General features: G+C 35.8%; 1 protein-coding gene across 6 annotated transcripts in view; it reads right to left on the reverse strand.

Moving 5' to 3' along the window:
* Nucleotides 1–19,297, reverse strand: part of LOC115219634 (paired amphipathic helix protein Sin3a) — a 193,601-nt gene that overhangs the window by 5,437 nt on the left and 168,867 nt on the right. For 5 of the 6 annotated variants that reach the window (XM_029789790.2, XM_029789788.2, XM_029789789.1 and 2 more), the window contains exons 15-24: nucleotides 16,315–16,472; nucleotides 16,128–16,208; nucleotides 15,853–16,036; nucleotides 15,604–15,730; nucleotides 14,274–14,387; nucleotides 12,507–12,700; nucleotides 9,765–9,951; nucleotides 8,481–8,650; nucleotides 5,022–5,204; nucleotides 3,847–4,034 (exon numbers count right to left, since the gene is read on the reverse strand). In XM_029789790.2, the coding sequence (XP_029645650.1) occupies nucleotides 3,847–4,034; nucleotides 5,022–5,204; nucleotides 8,481–8,650; nucleotides 9,765–9,951; nucleotides 12,507–12,700; nucleotides 14,274–14,387; nucleotides 15,604–15,730; nucleotides 15,853–16,036; nucleotides 16,128–16,208; nucleotides 16,315–16,472 (1,586 nt within the window). The remainder of the gene's footprint in view (nucleotides 1–3,846; nucleotides 4,035–5,021; nucleotides 5,205–8,480; nucleotides 8,651–9,764; nucleotides 9,952–12,506; nucleotides 12,701–14,273; nucleotides 14,388–15,603; nucleotides 15,731–15,852; nucleotides 16,037–16,127; nucleotides 16,209–16,314; nucleotides 16,473–19,297) is intronic. The other variant, XM_036509704.1, reaches the window with a different exon arrangement.

A 19,297-nucleotide genomic window follows, 5' to 3' on the forward strand; every position in this document is an offset into this window, starting at 1 on the left:
TTATATCACGAATATCTGAAGAAAGAGTTTTAAGCATTTTGGTTCCACTTCCAGTACTGTGATAGTAAACTGTGTTGAGATATTGAGCTAGTCTTTTACTGGCTGCTACCAATGGACTATAGTCATGCTGGAACACTACCTTCAATGGTTTATTTTAGTCTATCAAACCTAGTGGTCTGATATTACATTTGTAAGATATGAAATGCAAAGTAGACATCGGTACAGGGGAAGATAGATCAGAAATACAGTAGGGTATTTATTTACAGGACATTTCTTCTCCTGCTTTTGTTTATCAAATTGCACTCTCACAATACTTGTCAACCCGATGCTACGGTAGAAAATACTTGCCTAAAGTACCCTACAGTGGTTTCATATTTAAACTGCCCACTATAATTTTACACAAGACCCTTTCATGTAACTCTTTAGTATTTAAACTGGTCATATCCAGCTCAGATAGTCTACCCGTTTTATTTTCAAACCAGCCAGATTCAGCCTGTCACACCTACCCTATAATATTCTAAATATAAATAATAATCACATCACTGAAATCTCAAAGCCATGATCAACTCAAAACAATGTTAATAAATAAGCATGGCATTTGACAAAGTAATCTGAATGCTAAAGGATTAAGTTATTTTATTAAATCCCCTCGTTTTCAAAATTTATTAAATTTCCTTTATTTCAGTGCTGAAATAAAAAGTGTTCATTATACACGTGGTCCCTCATTGAAATGTGGTAGAGAAATCAACAACATTTGGACATAAAAGTTCCCTTGTTGTATGGATATAGGATTATGATGAGTAGTTTTGTTAATATAGTGAGCTGGAAGAATCTTCACTGCAGTAGATTGGGGGTTTATGTTCTGAATTGAAATACCACCAAGGTCAACTTTGCCTTTCATCCTTTCAGGGTCAAAGTAAGTACCAGTTGAACACTGGGGTTGATGTAATTGACTAGACCCCACCCTGAAAATTTTAGGCAGCGAGTTGGCAGAATTGATAATGCATCAGCCAAAATGTTACGAGGCATTTCCTCTGGCTCTCTACGTTCTGAGTTCAAATGCTGCGAAGTTCAACTGTTTCAGAGTAGTTATAAAAAGGACCAGCTGAGTACAGGAAGATGACTAATCCCCCACCCCCAAAATAATGGCCTTGTGCCAAAACTTGAAAGATGTTAACACTTGTGATGTCGAAGACTGTCTTTAGATGAACTTAAGTCACATTTTTTTTTTTTGCAGTTTTACTTAACCTCCCCCCCATTCATCCTAGTAAACAGGATTAAAAATATTTTCATTGTTTTCTTTTTGGGCTTTCAGCTAGAAAAAAGATCGAGTGGCAGGTGTCAAACATGTCAGTCAACAGCAACAACATACTCAACTGTGATGGCCACCCAACATTTCACACCAAAATAAAAGCTTATTTCAAAATTAAGTTTAAAAAACCCCACCTATTATAACACTTGCATTGTCACACAATATTTCAGTGAGTGTAATATACACACACACACACACACACACGCCACAAATTTAATAGACAAGCACCTCAACTTATATCACTTTATGGCAACCTGATTGACAGGAAGTTAAAAAGTAACATAAAAACACAAGCTGTCTAAAACTGGAGATAATGTTAAAAACTTAGACAAATTAATTTTATCAAAAATGGGAAGAGTCCATTGTAGTCAGTTGCAAAGGTGCTCATGTTTAGTCTTGACAGAGCAGACTTATGGTTTAAGAGAGTCCAGCTAAGATCTCTCCGTTTTTTAAAAAAATATTTATGACTCCATGTTTAAGTCTTTTATTCAAGGAGTCGATATAATAAAGTATCCATCCAAGGAAATGTATTGATGTAACTGTTAAAGCATTAGGACAAAATGCCCAACAGCAATTTCTTTGTGCTCATCACCCAAGTAAAGGTAGCACCAGACTTGTCTGTACTTATAAGATAGTCTTGTTCAGGAGAGAAGAAGAAAACACCCACCAAAGAAAATAACAGGAATCCTACTTTGTACTGGGCCACAACAATTCCATGAAACATGTTTAATATTGAAGGCCCACAAAGACTGTTTGCCAGCCTTATAAGCACAAAAGAAAATTGTCAAATGCATCCTTCCATTAACAGAACAAGGACATAAAATTGCTTTTTCTAGCAGGTTGCACAGTCTCTCAGAAATACTTTTCAGATTGGTTAGACACTACTATCACTATGTACATGCCAAAATAACAGGGATAATCCTATTTTGGATCTAAAGTTTCTACAAATCCAGGGCCTGAATAGGATTTAATCTTTATACAGGCAAAAAGCACAGGCATGGCTGTGAAGCTAAAGCATTTGCTTCACAACCACACAGTTTCAGATTCAGTACCACCGCATGGCACCTTGGGCAAGTGTCTTCCACAGCCCAGGGCCAATTGCATCTTAGTGAGTGTAACTGGTAGGTAGAAACTGTAAGAAACCTGTCGTGTGTGCATGTGTGTGTTCATGTCTTGGGATCAAGTAATAGTTATAAACAAGTGCCACTGTTATACAAGCAGTGTCCATTTCAATGCAAACATATCCTGCCACAGGAAATCTGATTTAATGAATTCTTGCCGACTCATGCAAGCATGGGAAAGTGGATGTTAAAGTGACGATGACAAGGTGTTAGTTTTCCACAGGCAATTTTCTCAATATCCAGACCCTCCCTGGAACCCATCTGTCAAAGGTGAAGTCAAGTGAGACAATGTAAAGCAAGCAAAACACCTTAAGCCAATGCGGAAGTCTCTTTGTGGTCACCCAACCTGGAAAATGGCAACCAAATCACACCCTACTGTCTTAAACAGAAAATAGAAAGGCCACTGGATGAATGAGTTCTAGATACACAGTTCCTAAATAAAAAAAATGCAATGTTGTTGTGGTAGAAATGCCTTTACTTGTAAGTCTGCTCAATCAGGGTGAATCCAGGAACTAAATATCCAAAGACCTAGAACAGACAACCTTTGTTCCATAAGTCATACAAGTTCATCAACAAAAATCAAAGTCCCCAGCCCCACCTCAAACTTTTCTTTTTTTAAATTTAACTCTAAATAAATCCCTACAGTTCAATATTAGCCTTTTTTTTGTAATCTATACAGAAAGATTTGAGAAAAAATAAAACAAAAAGCCTAACAAAAACTGACTTAGCTTAAGTTATTTTGACAATGACACTATGTTCCTGAGAATTATAACCCAACAGGAGTGGAAAGGCAGATTTGTTAGATATGCAAGTGAGAAAAGAAGGATTAAAGATTACGAAAGTCATAAAATCAGAGAAATGTTGTTCGTTAATGAATGGGACAGTGAGTTGAAGAGAAGCAATGGGAATGGGTAAAAAAAAAAAAGAAAAAAAAAAACATTCCCACCTTTACAATAAACAAAAAACCCCAAACCAAAAAGGCAGCAATTAGTTGGTGTATATAAAAAAACCAGTTATGTAAATGCAGCTGAAACACAGCACCAAAGCAGTGGGTGGGAGTTTGTAACAAAACAAAAATAAGAAAAAATACTACAGCATAGCAAATATCTAGAAATGGCAACAAGAAGAGGGTGGGAAAGAAGAAGCAAAAGAATGAGCTAAAACAATAGTGCAGCATGATTACAGACTTATATCTTCTCATTGCAATGTGTATAGGTGTTTATGCACATAAAAATGTATGTATATATGCATGTGCACATTTGTAATACAAAGATATTTATATACATATGTGCACACATTATATACAAACATATTTACATGTGCATCCAAAGTGTACATAATACAAAAAAGAAAGAAAACGTTTGCATACAGTCCAAAGAGAAAAATAAAACCAGTTGGTCGAATGTACTTTACCTCGGGAGAAAGACCGCCTTTTTTGTGAGGCTCTCCTGAACATCAATGGGCAGGGCAGAGTCTGCCGTGTAACTCTCAATATAGTTAGCCCACTTAGTTGCACTGGTTGGATCCTCAGTGCCATCATCAGATTGCTCATGCTGTTCTGTATCCAGAAGCTCAATGGTAAGCCGATAATCTCTCTTAAACTACAATGGTAACAAACAACAACAGCAGATTAGTCATTTATTGTAATTTATGTTCACAAGGAGAAATTCAACACTCCTTGCAAAGCCAAACTATTACATGCCAGCCATGAGCAAACTGTAGGACTTTTTGAAAAGCATGCCTACTCAAAAATCCACAATTTTTTTTTTAAGTAGTGCAGTCTGCTTCACAAGAAAGACTGCCCATGTCTGGTCAATGCAATCACTCAATATGCATGAAATAGCATCCAGATGACCATATCTTTAGAAAAAAAAAAAAAAAAAAAAAAAAAACACAGGACACATTGAACAATGTTCTAGATACAGAAAATCTAGAGTAAACTAAAAAGAATAGTCATGGCCAGAATACTTCTGATCAGGGTTGATCTGAGTGAGAACAAAATATATTCTTTTCTGGTAAAAGTAGTTTCCTTGTATAATTTCAAACTTATTTTCATGAAAAGAAGCCTGTACTTAAAACTGTTACCATATTTCTATTGAAATAGACTGCATGTGTTTCAATTTTGAAAATAGCAAATTTATTAAAATAACTTAAGTGGTGGTTTGGAATACATTTCTTTATCTGGAATACACCTTACAAAGCTTTTAACATACTTCTTCCCTGACACGCATTAACCAACAACAGAGTAATTTAAACAGCAACCATAGTAACTCCACATAATTCATCCAACACACACCCCCATCACACTCCTCCAGTCCCAAGGAGTCCTTCCCTACTCCTATTGCTCTAAATTCTGTCTGCTCTATGAAACAAGAGGTAAACATACGGAAGCACCATTACCTTATGAACATTTTACATCATTCAAATATTAATGAGGCAGTAGGACAAAAAACATTGTGCATTTTTTTTTTATTATGTCCATCCATCAGATCAAAACCCTCAAATCTTATGTCACAGTAACATGCAAAAAGTCAATTTACAGTGAACAGGAAAAGAAAGAAAAAAATCCAGCAAAATCTGCCACTCACAATCATTATCTTAAAGCAGTTCTCATCACTAAGCAGACTTTCTACCCGTTTCTGATACAGACTTTCAGCTTGAATTCTCTGATGACTAGTGGCAACTCGGCCACCAACAGCATTATTCTTTGCCTCTTCATGGTAGATTCTATAGATGTGTGAACAGGTGTCATCACTAGTGAAATGGGCAAGCTGTAAAAGACGGCCAAAGAGGAGAAGAAAAGAAAAACAGAAAAATTAGAAAAACAGATAAAAGTATGTAGTGGGCAAATAGTAAAACTAAATGTACACAGTTCTTTTCAAGGATTGGCAAGTTACATTGACTTTAAATGTCCCCACCAACAGACATAATACAAACAAACAAAAAAAGCAGGTTGGAGAACAGCGAGTACAGAAGCAGTTCTCTGAGGATTAAAGAATTGCATGGAATTTAAATGTCAAAGTTCATTTTGGAAAAGTGAGGATGAGTTGCTATAATAATCCAGCTATGCATATGTGGCTATGAAATTTGGTTCCAAACCATATGGAACCTTGAGCAAATGTTTACTATAACCTCAGGCAACTGAAAGCCATGCAAGTAGATTTGGTAGACAAACTGAAAGAAACCAATCATACGTGTATCATTCAACTACAGTAGTAGTTGAATATTCTTAAGGCTGCAATTTACTCACACACAGCATCCTTCAGAGCTTATTGCTAATTCAGTTCTTAACCAAATGGAAAACTTCCCATTTTTGAAGAGGACTGGCCCCTAGCTACATTTTGGCATAAAAAAATTGAGATTTGGTCCAATAGAAAAAAGTTTACACCTAAATAACTTTTTTTTTTTTTAAAAGCAAAATATATTTACGGAGATGTACTCGCATAGCAAGTAATTTGATCTGAGATCGTGTGCTGAAACGAAAACAATTGCAGCGTGGAAGGTGTTTATAAGCCATTTACGAAACACACAAAAGCTGTTCGATTCACTTCAACATTTAAGTTTAATTTGTCAAAATATTTTCGTTGTTAAAATCCGCGATAAATATATTTATCTTAGATTCAATGATAGAAGTGTGAAGAATTTCATAGTTTTGGTCCCATGCAACAAAAATTTGCATTGATAAAATTGTGAGGTAAAATATCACAAAAAAAAAATATAAGGCAAAAAGTTGGATTTAAGTATAATTAACTCTTATTTTAAAAACAAACTATATTTTAATCAAGTTTAAATGATAGAGCTCAATTCGAAGAATTTCATGGTATCAATCTCATGCAATGAAGTTTTAAAAGAAAAAAGTTATGAGTGTTTGATTCTCAAATTTGAGGATGATAATATAGTTCTATACTTTATGAATATAGTTCTAGGGGACTTTTAATATGTCACCGGCATCACTGAGGTAAGCAAAAAAATTATCAACAACACCTAATTGACACATTCATTAGCATAATAGCATAGCCTGAAAAAAACATGGATTACATGGAAAAATGCAAGCAAAGAGAAATAATATCCTTAAGATTTTAAATCTGGAAAAGTTCAGAATAAGTTATACATCTGGTAAAGTACAGAACAAGAAATTTTTTTACTTAAAATATTGCAGTTAAGGATAAAGTTTGAATATTAAAAATTTGATTTTAATTTACAAAGTAACATAATTAAAAATAGGAACCATCATTTTTGTTAAAATAGTGACACTAGAATTAAACTTTTGGTTTTAATAAAATCTAATATTTTCTAAATCTAAATATTTTATTTGAAATTTTATCCTTAGCTGCAATATTTTAAGTAAAAAATTTCTTGTTCTGTACTTTACCAGATGTAACAACTTGTCCTGTACTTTTTCAGATTTATAATCTTAATATTTCTTTTGCTAGCAGTTTTCCATGTAATGTAGTGAGTGGGTGTGTGTTTCCTAGTTTTGACACTGAGTGATAGTCATAAATGCCACTGACAGAAAGGGCAATGAGTTCTCTCCAACCCATGCAAGGATGGAAAAGCAAACATTAAAAACTATATTTATCGAACCCCGAGTATTTGATTCAAAGCAGTGTTGGTAGCAGGCTGAACTAATGGAGCAGTGATAAGACTCCATTAGTAAAACAAAATCAAGAGAATCTCAGATTTAGTATAGTGTACATGATTAATGGAAGATTATGGTAGTAATATATCTTATAAACTTGTGTTACTGTATTAATAACATTAATACATTGTCAATACCCCTTTGGCTTACACAGGGGTGGAGATGGAAACAGTTCAAACTAGGCTGCAAAACAAGCCAAGTAGACAAACCTGCCTTAGGGCAGCTCATTCCAATTAGGTATCGCTATTACTTGACCTACTATAAATAGTAGCCAAAAAACTGCTTGTATCACAAACTACCATTTTCAATGAAAGAAACATTGATATAATGTGCCTTATCAATCATCGTTTAACATCCGCTTTCCATGCAAGCATGGGTTGTTATATTTTTCAAAAAAGATGACCACATTAAGAATGTCTTTAATCCTTTGCATTATAAGTACAATGTTTTAAACTGGATCTGGCTAGTTGGTTACATCAACACCAATGTTCAACTGACACTTATTTCACTGACCTTGAAAGGATGAAAAGTAAAGCTGACTTAGTGGAATTTGAACTCAGAACACAAAGACAGATGAAATGATGCCACTAAGTATTCCATCCTATCATCATTTAACATCCACTTTCCATGCTAGCATCGATTAGATGGTTTGACACAAGCTGGCTGGGCTCCAATTGTCTGCATTCACATGGTTTCTACAGCCAGATGACCTTCCTAACACTAGCCATTTTATAGTGTGTACTGGGTGCATTCCAATGTGGCACTGGAGTGGGTGCTATTGTATGTGATACTGGCACAAGTGCTTCTCTGTATGGCACCAGCACCTGTGGGCCCCACAAGGCAAAGACCTTTTGGCTGACAAAGGAACATGTCTGTATGTATAGATGGCTAGGATTTGGCTTAGCTTCTCAAGCCATAAGTCTTGATCCCTTGTTATCAGTGAGGCCTAGCATCTGAAGATGCTTTCCCACCACTTTGTCTCATATCTTCTTGGGTCTACCATTCCACATGGGTCTCACCACAATTAGAGATCGGCACTTTACGCAGCTGTTCTCATCTATATGCATCACATGACAATACCAGCACAGTCTTCTCTTTTGCATGCTACATCTGATATCTCTTCAACCCAATTTTTCTCTTCATTTACACTGCCAGCTTGCTGTCTTTGGGAATACCTTTAATCAAAAATCTACTTGGTCAGGGTTAACCCAAAGCTACACATTATAACAATAAAAGAATTAAGTTGAATAATTAGTTGTAGTAACTCATTAATACAACATACAAAATGCTAAATTTAATTAAAGCTATCAAGTAGGTTTCATTTTAAAGAGAGGTGAATAAGCTTTACAGAGCTTGTAATGGTTACTCTTAAAAAAAAGAAAACATTTCTAAACAAATAATATTGTACCTGTCTGACCAAATTTTGCACCAGCTTGTCCATTGTAAAGGCAACATAGGCATGAATCCCAAACATCTCTCTCAGTTGGTCCTCGTAATGACTAGACTCCAGGTTACCATCCAGCAAATTCTTCACCATTTCCAAAAAGTACGGGTAATATTCATCTGGCTCTATTACATCTAGATAAAAATAAAATTTAAAGTAACAAAATATTTTGCAAATATAACAATTTTTTTTTGTGCTGGTCATTTCTTGCAGTGGGCTCAGTAAAGATGGAAATAATCTCAAATTTAGAGTGACAGTGTATGACAAGGCTGGGGCCCCTTGAATTACAAGCATGATGTATCTACAGGGCTTTCAGTTTCTGTTGATCCATTTTACTCCAAAAACTCCAGTTGACCCAAGATCATTGTTGAAATAACTTACCTAAAGTGCTGTACAGTGGAACTGAACCTAGAACAATGATTGTGAAAAAGCTAAATCTTGACCATACCTTCAACTCGTAAAAACAAACACATAGGTGCAAAATAAGGTGGAGAAAATAGCACTCAAAGAGTAAAATAGTGTTTTACTTCAACTGTAAAGAGTTCACAAACATTATTTCACATTACCAACTATTATGGCTGTCTGATTATATTAGAGAGATGGAATTCCTGGGTCTGAAGGAGTGAAAAAACTTCCTATTACAATAACCCAATTTCAAATATTTTCTCATTAATTCCAATTTAGCCTTTTCAGCTTCAATAAATTTCAATGATTATATATAAAGTAAATCTATTGCTGTGAGCTCCAACAAGATCTGATGAGCTGCAGGACTGCATCAGGCTTCTGCTTATTCATTGAATTAGCATGTATGTTGCTGAATATTCCAATGATACCTGTAAGCTTAATGTAACTCGGGTAGAATCAGTGACTGTGTGCAATAAACTGTGCACCTTTTGAGTTGCATGTCTAATCCATCCACCCTAGCTTCTACAGTTTCTGTCAACCTACCACAACCTTGGGCTTGATCCAAACCCTACACATACTTGCTAACCATAATGTTAAAGTCTGCCATGCAACACTGCCAAAAGTCTCGCGTCAAATAAAGCCCCAGTCATCTCTCTTATTTACATATGTAGCTTCCATCACCAACTCAACACAATCAACCAGCCAGTAAGGTTTATCCAATATGGCCCCTATCTTAAAGGAGTGTCTGCTATAGGACACTACCTCATTGACTTTAGAGAGGATACACTGCCTCAAATAACAGTAATAATGCGAATAATTTCCTGGAAATAGACAAATGCTTACTTTGAGCTCGGAGACGGAGGGCTATGGCTGTAGATTCCTTGCGACCCTTCTTCTTTGCATCAGCTTCTTCCTCTGCAATTTTCACAGCTTGAGTGTAGATTTGGCACAACCGATCACATAATAATTGGTGAAGCCGGAAGAAGAGGTACCAATTGTTGTTGACAAAAAACAAGGAATACAAGTCTTGCTGAAGAGAGAAAAATAAGGCATAATTAGCCACTGGAGGTGTTTATGCAAAGCAACAAAATCAAACAACACTGGACCTAACATGTAAGTTTTAAACACACACATTACTCGAGGGGGCACTGAGGTTGTATTCTATGGCCAGATGCCCTTCCTGGCATCAACCTACATTTTTCAAGTAGGGCATTTTTATTTTGCTGCTCTTCATGAAATCACAAGTTACAGGACCTTTATAAATGACAGCAACATTGTCACTATTTTGCTCACATAGCATGTATCACACACATGCGTGTGAAAAAGCAAAAAAGGGAATGTTTTCAATATACAGTTTATATATGGCCCAAAAGAAAGATTCACATTATTGTTATTCAGAATTTCTAACTTATGTATGTTCCAACAGATATTTTAAAGAATGAAGTGTTTCACCAGTTTCAAATAAATAATATACACACAAACACACATAAAATGTAAAACTATGCACATGGACAATAGAGAATATGATTAAAATATGTACACATTTTCTTTATTTTTAAATTATCTTTTTCCTCTGGCACTGCTGAGAGATTACTTCAGCATATCTATGTTCATGATAATCACTTGAGAAAAATATCTTATTGGAAAGTATGTAAAAAGACTTGAAACTAATACTGCTAGATTGAATTGTAATTGAGAAAGTACATAGGGGATTTTATATTAGAGAGAGATGGAATTCCTGGGTCTGAAGGAGTAAAAAAAAAAAAAAACTTCCTATTATATAACCCAATTTCAAATAGTTCCCCATTAACTCCAATTAAACCCACACAATCTTCACAGTAATACTGACTGTTTACACACACATGTGGCTAATAGATAGAAGGGTGTAAAAAAAAAAAAAAAAAAAAAGCAAAAAAGGATAGAGAAACCCTTTACATCACTACTTTAAACCCCTGACATTTCTTCCATACCCACCTCCACTCAACACAGCAATTTGTAACACAAGGGAAGTTGTTAAAACCTAAATTTATCTTATCTCCTTATAGTTCCCAACCACAGTTGAAGTTTAATTATCAAGAACTAATGACTGCAGATAAGGACCAATAGAAAAGGGATACCATTTTACAGACTCAGATCTCCATTTTAGAAAAAAACTGTTTTTGATCTAGTGTCATATATAATTAGCTTTCATATCTATTTTATCAGACAAGCAGGAACATTCAAATCCAAACATTGACAAGAATTGCTTTTAGTAGCAGCTGGTGACTTTCTTCTTAAAGGAAAAAGAGATCATTTCAACTGAGGTTAAACACTGTAAAACAAAGCAATGTATTCTTTAATATAGGATAGTGTAAAGAGAAGGAGTGTTTGAAAGGCAACACCCTAACTATTCAATTACTATGCACACAGATACACAAAATACCTCACCTCCAAATATTAACATTAAAATTATCTCGTATATATAAGCCATGCAGTGCATGCTTAAAGTATGAATGCAAATTGATTTTAATGTTTCATTTTTATGAGAAAGAGGGTCCATAAATGCAATATGTAACCTTCAATTATACTGCTTTCATCATCATTTAGCATCTATTTTCCATTAGATGGTTTGACTGGAGCTGGTAAACCAGAGACATGGCTGGATGCCATTTTTAACACCAACCACTCCATAGATAGTACTGGATGTCTTATATGTCAGTGACATGGTGCCTTTCACAGGTCACCAACACTGGCCATGACTTCACTTAGCTTAAAATTAAATATTTTCATTTAATCTATCTGGAGCCATCCCTGATATATATTTTCCTTTTGCTGATATCATCCAGTGTTGCATTTGGCCAGCAGTTGACTTGATCAGAGACCTTGAGTTGAATCAAACCAGTACATCATGGAAGAGTCATCCTGTCTATTTAATAACATACAAAACTACTCAAGTCACTTAACATTTGTTTCATGAGATATCAAAACTATCAAAGTAGACCTGTGAAGAGGGTTGTGTACAGTTCCACTGCAACTATTACTAAGTCTGTTAACCAGTTTTTAAAAGGCCTTGATTTTATTTTTCTTGCTTCTGAGTGTGTTGAGCTTAGAAAATTATGGATTTGCTGTATTCATGGCGATTGCTTTTAACCTCATGATCTCAGTCATTTGTGAATCATCATTAGTTACCCTTGGTTTCCATATAATTTTTTTTTCTTTAGCTTCTTTACAACATTATATCAGTATCATTCTACTATTAAACAATTGAAGCAAAGTGGTCAGTGATCAGGCTGCAGCTGTGCGATGAATAATTCAACATCTCATGATATAAATATTAACACCTTGTATTAAATGGCTGAAATGGCTCTTCTATAATACACTGCTCTTATTAACAGTGACTTCGTAGTTTCAGCCTACTTCACCTCCTCAGATGACGAAAGGCTAAGTAAGTCAAAACTTCCAAGTCACTGCAAATACTATTCTTGTTAAAGAATATATACTTCACAAAAAGTATTGAGTAATCTTTCAGTTTAATGTAAAATTGTTTTAACTCAACATAAAAAAAACATTAATATCTCATCTCACACACACAACTTGTAAACTTACATCTTCAACTTGTGGGATAGCATCATAGTTTCCATTTAATAATGGCTTTTCAAGAGTCACTTCTATACATTTTTTATCTTTTTCAGAATTCACTTCTGAATTATGGTTGTTATTAGTGGAAGATGTTAAGACATTGCTGCTACTGCTGCCACCACCATCTTTCTCAGGTTTGTCAACATCATCTACATCCATGTCTGCCAGAACAAAGTGCAATACAATTAATACAATTAACAAAAGCAACAAACATGCTCAAAAAACGCTTTAGATCAGAGAAGGAGTGACACAAAAGCCACTTAATTACGACTATACAAAATCTAGTATAAAGTAGATTATATATCCAATTTCAAGAGCAGTATAATTTAAACATTCAATATGTGAATTACAAGAGTAACATTTAATTTAACCATTTCATTGGTAAATACATGTCCATACATCATTGTAATACCAATGGCAGAAAGTAATGTTTGTGTGATAGTTACAAGGGGTTAAAAAGACGAGACCTCCCTCTTCCAACCTCAGTTACACAGAGCCAAATGGACCCATTATGATCACTAGGCAGCATAATGAATCAATGAGTGCCTCTGTGAAGTCATTTGATTAGAAAGAAAAAGCAGCTAAATTCCTTCAAGTTCTACCCTAGTGTCTTTTAAACAGTAAAAATATAATCAACAATGGAATCCAAGATACTTGGAAAATAATTGGCTAAGCCAAGGCTGGAACAACCTCTGACCATAGACCTAACCCAGGACTAAATATTGATTTCAAATTTTGGCAGAAGGCCAGTAACTTCATGAGAGGGATAAGTCAATTACATTGGCCCCAGTGTTCAACTGGTACATTTATCAACTCTGGCAGAATTTGAACTAAGAACATAATGACAAAGTGCTAAGCATTTTGCCCTGTGCTGTAAAAATTCTGCCAGCTTGCTGCTTTAACCTGGGACTAAATAATTGTGGTGATAGTAAGCTAAATAAACTACACACAATCCATATTTTACTTATATCATTACAAGCCATGATGATACCTTCAGTTGAAGCTGTACCTCAATAGTTGCCTATCCTCATCTACTAATTCAAATTAGTCTACATTATCTCTGAGGACACTTAAGATATTTTAGACCAAGTGACCAATGTCAAGTCTGTCTTGATGACCTTATGACAACCATGTCTTCAGTTGTTTACCACATTAATGGCAAGACACATTAAAGTCTCCTGGAGGGCTTCCTACATGAAGACAGCACAGATAGACTGAGTCAATGAAGCAAACTGTTCTTCCTATATAGGAGAGAGAGAGAGAACAGACCAAATTTACTTGATAAAAGTCTTGCACATCAGTCTGGAATATGGATTTTGTGTAGAGACTAATCACTAATAAGCAACATGGTGATCAATCTTAAGTCTATGATCAAACACACTAGCCATAGTATGCTAAAGACTATATTATCCAATGTGTCTTTTCTATTTAAGATAGCAGGGTTGGCTACTAACTTTAGCAAACTGAGTGACCTTATCAGTTTCTAGAGGACAGCATGGACTAAGTTTGTATCTCACTCTATTTCATCCTTGTACTCTGGGGAAGTATTGGTAGATATGAAGAGTCACAGCAAAGAAACTCCTTTACCTCTTCCAAATGGGGATCAACAATAAGGGCACCTCTGCTGTGATGCCTGACATTTGTCAAATATAAAATTCCACTAATGTATGTATGTATGTATGTGTATAAACTACATTAACACTGGCTGAAGTAAAACCGCCGAAGTAATCTTACCATCATCTTTATCTTGTTCATCATCACTCAGTTCACCTCGAGGCAGGAAAAACAAGTCTGGAATGAAGTGATACAGCAATTGCTTGATTCGCTGCTTGTCATCTTTGGAAATACCTGAATCGAAATAAAAGAGTCGTAGAATATCTTAATTTTAAGTAAGTGACAGATAAAATTACAGGAAAGTAGAAGTATAAACATCTTAACCCTTTTTATGATCCTATTTTAAACTGAAGTGGTTGATGAATAAGGAAAAGGAAAGGAACGGATGGAAGTGATGTAGGATGTAAAGGAGACAAACCTTGTTGGAGAAACCTCCAGACAAGACGAGACAAAAATACTCCAAGTCTTTAGAGTAAAACCTATGCCAAAGGAAGAAATGGTTGACAGCATGTCATAGAAGATTCTCTAGTGCTGGTAGACAAAGGTTAAACAATGTATTTATTATAAAGCAGGTGCTGATAAGCTATGCCAAAAGCAAAGAATGAATAAAACCAACTCTTTAGTCTTGTTGGAGAGGACATTTATTTCAAGATGAATGTGTAATGAGTGAAACACTGATTCAGACCAGTATGGAAAAAAAGGACAACAGATTCTAATGAAATGCACAGCTCATTTAAATAAGGTTCTTAATATGATTTTGATGGTAGTTGGGTTAATTCATATACGAACACTTTAAATGAGAACCAGCAGAAGGTTGTTTTCCAAAAGGTTAAAAACATGGTAACCTAATACCCAACAATTCAACACAAATCACCATGGGGTCAAAGATGTTACACTAAAATATTTTCCATATGTAATTTCAGCAAAAGGATCAGCTGATGTTTTCTTCCACTATGACCATTGAAATACACACAATACAGCTAGTATACAATACAAAAACATTTGCAAGAATTTAGTGAGTAAATAGTCTTCCCTCTAATAAGCACTCGCTAAAGGAGGACAAAGAAAAAAAGTATCTAATTTTAAGTAAAACTTTGATCAACTCAATGTTTGTTTTTTAAGGGATAAAAACAATTTTTGAAGATTATCCCAGAAGCCAACCACTATGACATAAATACAAACTGCTGCAAGTACATTAAATGTGATAAGGTGCCCACAGAGCTAATAAGTAGAACTGCAAGAACCTCCAAACTGCCAAGTCAGGAAATGACTTGACATACCCTCCTGTCTTTTAAATAGGAGAGACATAATTGACAATGTATTCAAAGGTATTTGTAAAATAATTGGCTAAGTCAAGGCTGGAATACCTTTGACCAGAGACCTAACTTGGAACTAATCAATTAACAAATAAAACAGATTGGCATGTGTAGAGTATCTTAGTATTACTTACTTGCTTGGCGTTTCATGTGATGTACTATAAGAGATGTAGCATCATCAATTGTTGACCTGTCTTTGTATACAAAGGAAATGTGAGGCCCAGGGGTGAAGTTATCTTTACGTTCCGATTGTTCTGCTTGCTACAAAATATAAAGACAAACAATTACCACTGCAATCATCATCATCATCACGTACCAAAGAAAAAGAAATGATTTTTAATTACCAAGATGTGTAATGGCCAAAGATAATCAAAATAACTAACCTCATCATAAAGAGTTTCTATTTCATTAAGTAGAGCTTTCGATCGAATTGCCTTCACGTCATTTTGCTTAAAGTTGATGCCCATATGATCTAAAGATTTTAAATAGAATTTTTCATTCTGCTCACGCCACAGTTTATTAAACTGTTTCTGATTTTCCCGCCATTCTTCTTCCTTTGCTTTTAACCTGAAATAATAATGAACATCAATCAACTGAAGTATAAAAACACTAAGAGCAGAAACAACAATCTAAATAAATAAATGGCACAGTATCTCACCTTCTTAGAACCAATGGAACAGCCACACAGGGATTTTTCTTTAAACCATCAATTATATCAGGGGCCTTATCTCCATATAACCTGATGGAAGATATGAAAGGGAATCATTTAAAAAACGAATTGTCTAAACAGGTCAATACCAATCAAAAGACTATCAATCTAATAACTTCTGCAAATCAATACTCACCGATGAATGGCTTTTCTGTGTAAAACTTCAGATGTTCCACCTAAACAGTTGTCTAACCTAAACTTAGCCGCTTCTTCAGGACTCATCCTGGATAATTTTTTTTGTACAGTCTCAAGCACTTTGATGACTGCAGAATTGGTTTCAATGACAACATCTAACTAAAAAAGAAAGCAGCACATATAGTAAAATCTAATATATAATTAATATACGTGCACAAAAACATTGCGAAACACCGACATACAGTAACTGCATGCTAACACCAATACACAATACCTACATTTATACAAACACAGTAAATGATATACAATAGATATAATACATGCTAAAATACAATAACTACATAGCAAACACTGGTATACCATTACTCCATAGTAAATATACAGTAGACACCTATCATCATTCCATGCTGGCATGGGTTGGATGGTTTGAACAGGACTGGCAAGCTGGAAGGCTGTACCAGACTAGTCTGATTTGGTGTGATTTCTACGGCTGGATACCCTTCCCAATGCCAACCACTCAGTATCATGGGTGCATTTACATGCCACCAGCCAGGATGCCATTTGCCCGATACTAGTACCTCTGCCATGACTACTTTTTTGACTTGGCTTGGTGGGTCTTCTCAAGCACAGCATAATGCCAATAATATATATATATAGTAAATACTAATCTGCAATATTTGGTAAATAGATATATAATAAATACCAGCATATAGTAAAACTGAAGTTGATTGAATTTGCGATTTTTACATTCTATCCCTCCACTGATGTGTGAAACATGTTAAATTCTTGGACACTTTTTTTGAGCCCACAGCATGCAAACCAACATATTGATATATGTTTATTATAAATTGTGAAATATAGTCTCAACTGTTTAAGAGTAACAGCTGATATAGATTTTCCATATAGTAGCTAGTATGTTAGAATCTGGGACCCTTTAAGGTCCCGCGTTCATACTATTCAAGCACAGTGCTTGAATAGTATGAACGCTGGATCTTAAAGGGTCCGACATTCTAACATATCCAACCAAAAAAGGAATTCCCCCTATGGGCACAAAGGGCTAGAAATAGCAGCTATCTAACTGTACTGATGCAATGGATAATGTAGCTCAATTTTCTATACTTTGAACGATGGCCAAACGTTTCACAAGAAATATTGTATACATGTTGACCACGTTTTCCCACAGTATGCAAACACTATCAAGACAAGGTAAGAGAACTCTCTTTCTCAAGGCATTGGTCCCTGACACTAACTTACAATACCATGCAGTGAGAAGAAACTAAACAAGAGGAAAACAGAAGTCTGTGTCAACAAGATTAGTAAACATGAATGTTTGTAACACCCGTATATGTGTTTGGTTTTTCCGTGCTAGGATGGGATAAAACGAATATATCAAATTGCTTTACAGCTGTTGCAAACACTGTTTAATTTTAGCTAAGTGATATTTTAATCCCACAAAAATGTTCAAAGTAATCAAATAATTGATTGAGAAGGGAAATAAAAGCCATGTCACTGCCTGTAGCTGAGCAATTTCCAATACATAAAGTACATGTGAACTTCTTTCAGTTTCTGTCAACCAAATCTACTTAAAACAGTTTTGTTGGTCTAGGGCTATAGTAGTAAGACACTTGCCCAAGGTGCTGAACCTAAAATCACTTGGATGGGAAGCAAACTTAACCAAATTTTCTATGGCCAGAAGCCTGGCCTGTTGCCAACCCTCACTTGTTTCCAAGTAAGGTAATGTCTCTTCAAGGAAGGCTGGAAATGAAGAACATTACTTGTATGATGGTGATGCTCATTTACAATCATTACATGTTAAGACAAGGATACAGAGCAAGAGAGCAAGAGTGAAAGCAAGAGAAAGAGCAAGAGAGCAAGAGTGAAAGCAAGAGAAAGAGCAAGAGAGCAAGAGTGAAAGCAAGAGAAAGAGCAAGAGAGCAAGAGTGAAAGAGTGAAAGCAAGAGAAAGAGCAAGAGAGCAAGAGTGAAAGAGTGAAAGCAAGAGAAAGAGCAAGAGAGCAAGAGTGAAAGAGTGAAAGCAAGAGAAAGAGCAAGAGAGCAAGAGTGAAAGAGTGAAAGCAAGAGAAAGAGCAAGAGAGCAAGAGTGAAAGAGTGAAAGCAGAGAAAGAGCAAGAGAGCAAGAGTGAAAGAGTGAAAGCAAAGAAAGAGCAAGAGAGCAAGAGTGAAAGAGTGAAAGAGTGAAAGCAAGAGAAAGAGCAAGAGAGCAAGAGTGAAAGAGTGAAAGAGTGAAAGCAAGAGAAAGAGCAAGAGAGCAAGAGTGAAAGAGTGAAAGAGTGAAAGCAAGAGAAAGAGCAAGAGAGCAAGAGTGAAAGAGTGAAAGAGTGAAAGCAAGAGAAAGAGCAAGAGAGCAAGAGTGAAAGCAAGAGAGCAAGAGCGAAAGCAAGAGAGCAAGAGCGAAAGCAAGAGAGCAAGAGCGAAAGCAAGAGAGCAAGAGCGAAAGCAAGAGAGCAAGAGCGAAAGCAAGAGAGCAAGAGCGAAAGCAAGAGAGCAAGAGCGAAAGCAAGAGAGCAAGAGTGAAAGCAAGAGTGAAAGCAAGAGAGCAAGAGTGAAAGCAAGAGAGCAAGAGTGAAAGCAAGAGAGCAAGAGTGAAAGCAAGAGAGCAAGAGTGAAAGCAAGAGAGCAAGAGTGAAAGCAAGAGTGAAAGCAAGAGAGCAAGAGTGAAAGCAAGAGAAAGAGCGAGGGAGAGAGTGAAAGAGCGAGGGAGAGAGTGAAAGAGCGAGGGAGAGAGTGAAAGAGTGAAAGAGCGAAAGAGTGAAAGAGCGAAAGAGAGCGAAGGAGAGAGAGAGAGCGAAGGAGAGAGAGAGAGCGAAGGAGAGAGAGAGAGCGAAGGAGAGAGAGAGAGCGAAGGAGAGAGAGAGAGCGAAGGAGAGAGAGAGAGCGAAGGAGAGAGAGAGAGCGAAGGAGAGAGAGAGAGCGAAGGAGAGAGAGAGAGCAAAGGAGAGAGAGAGAGCAAAGGAGAGAGAGAGA

Source organism: Octopus sinensis, linkage group LG15, assembly GCF_006345805.1.
Source record: "Octopus sinensis linkage group LG15, ASM634580v1, whole genome shotgun sequence".
NCBI lineage: Eukaryota > Metazoa > Mollusca > Cephalopoda > Octopoda > Octopodidae > Octopus > Octopus sinensis.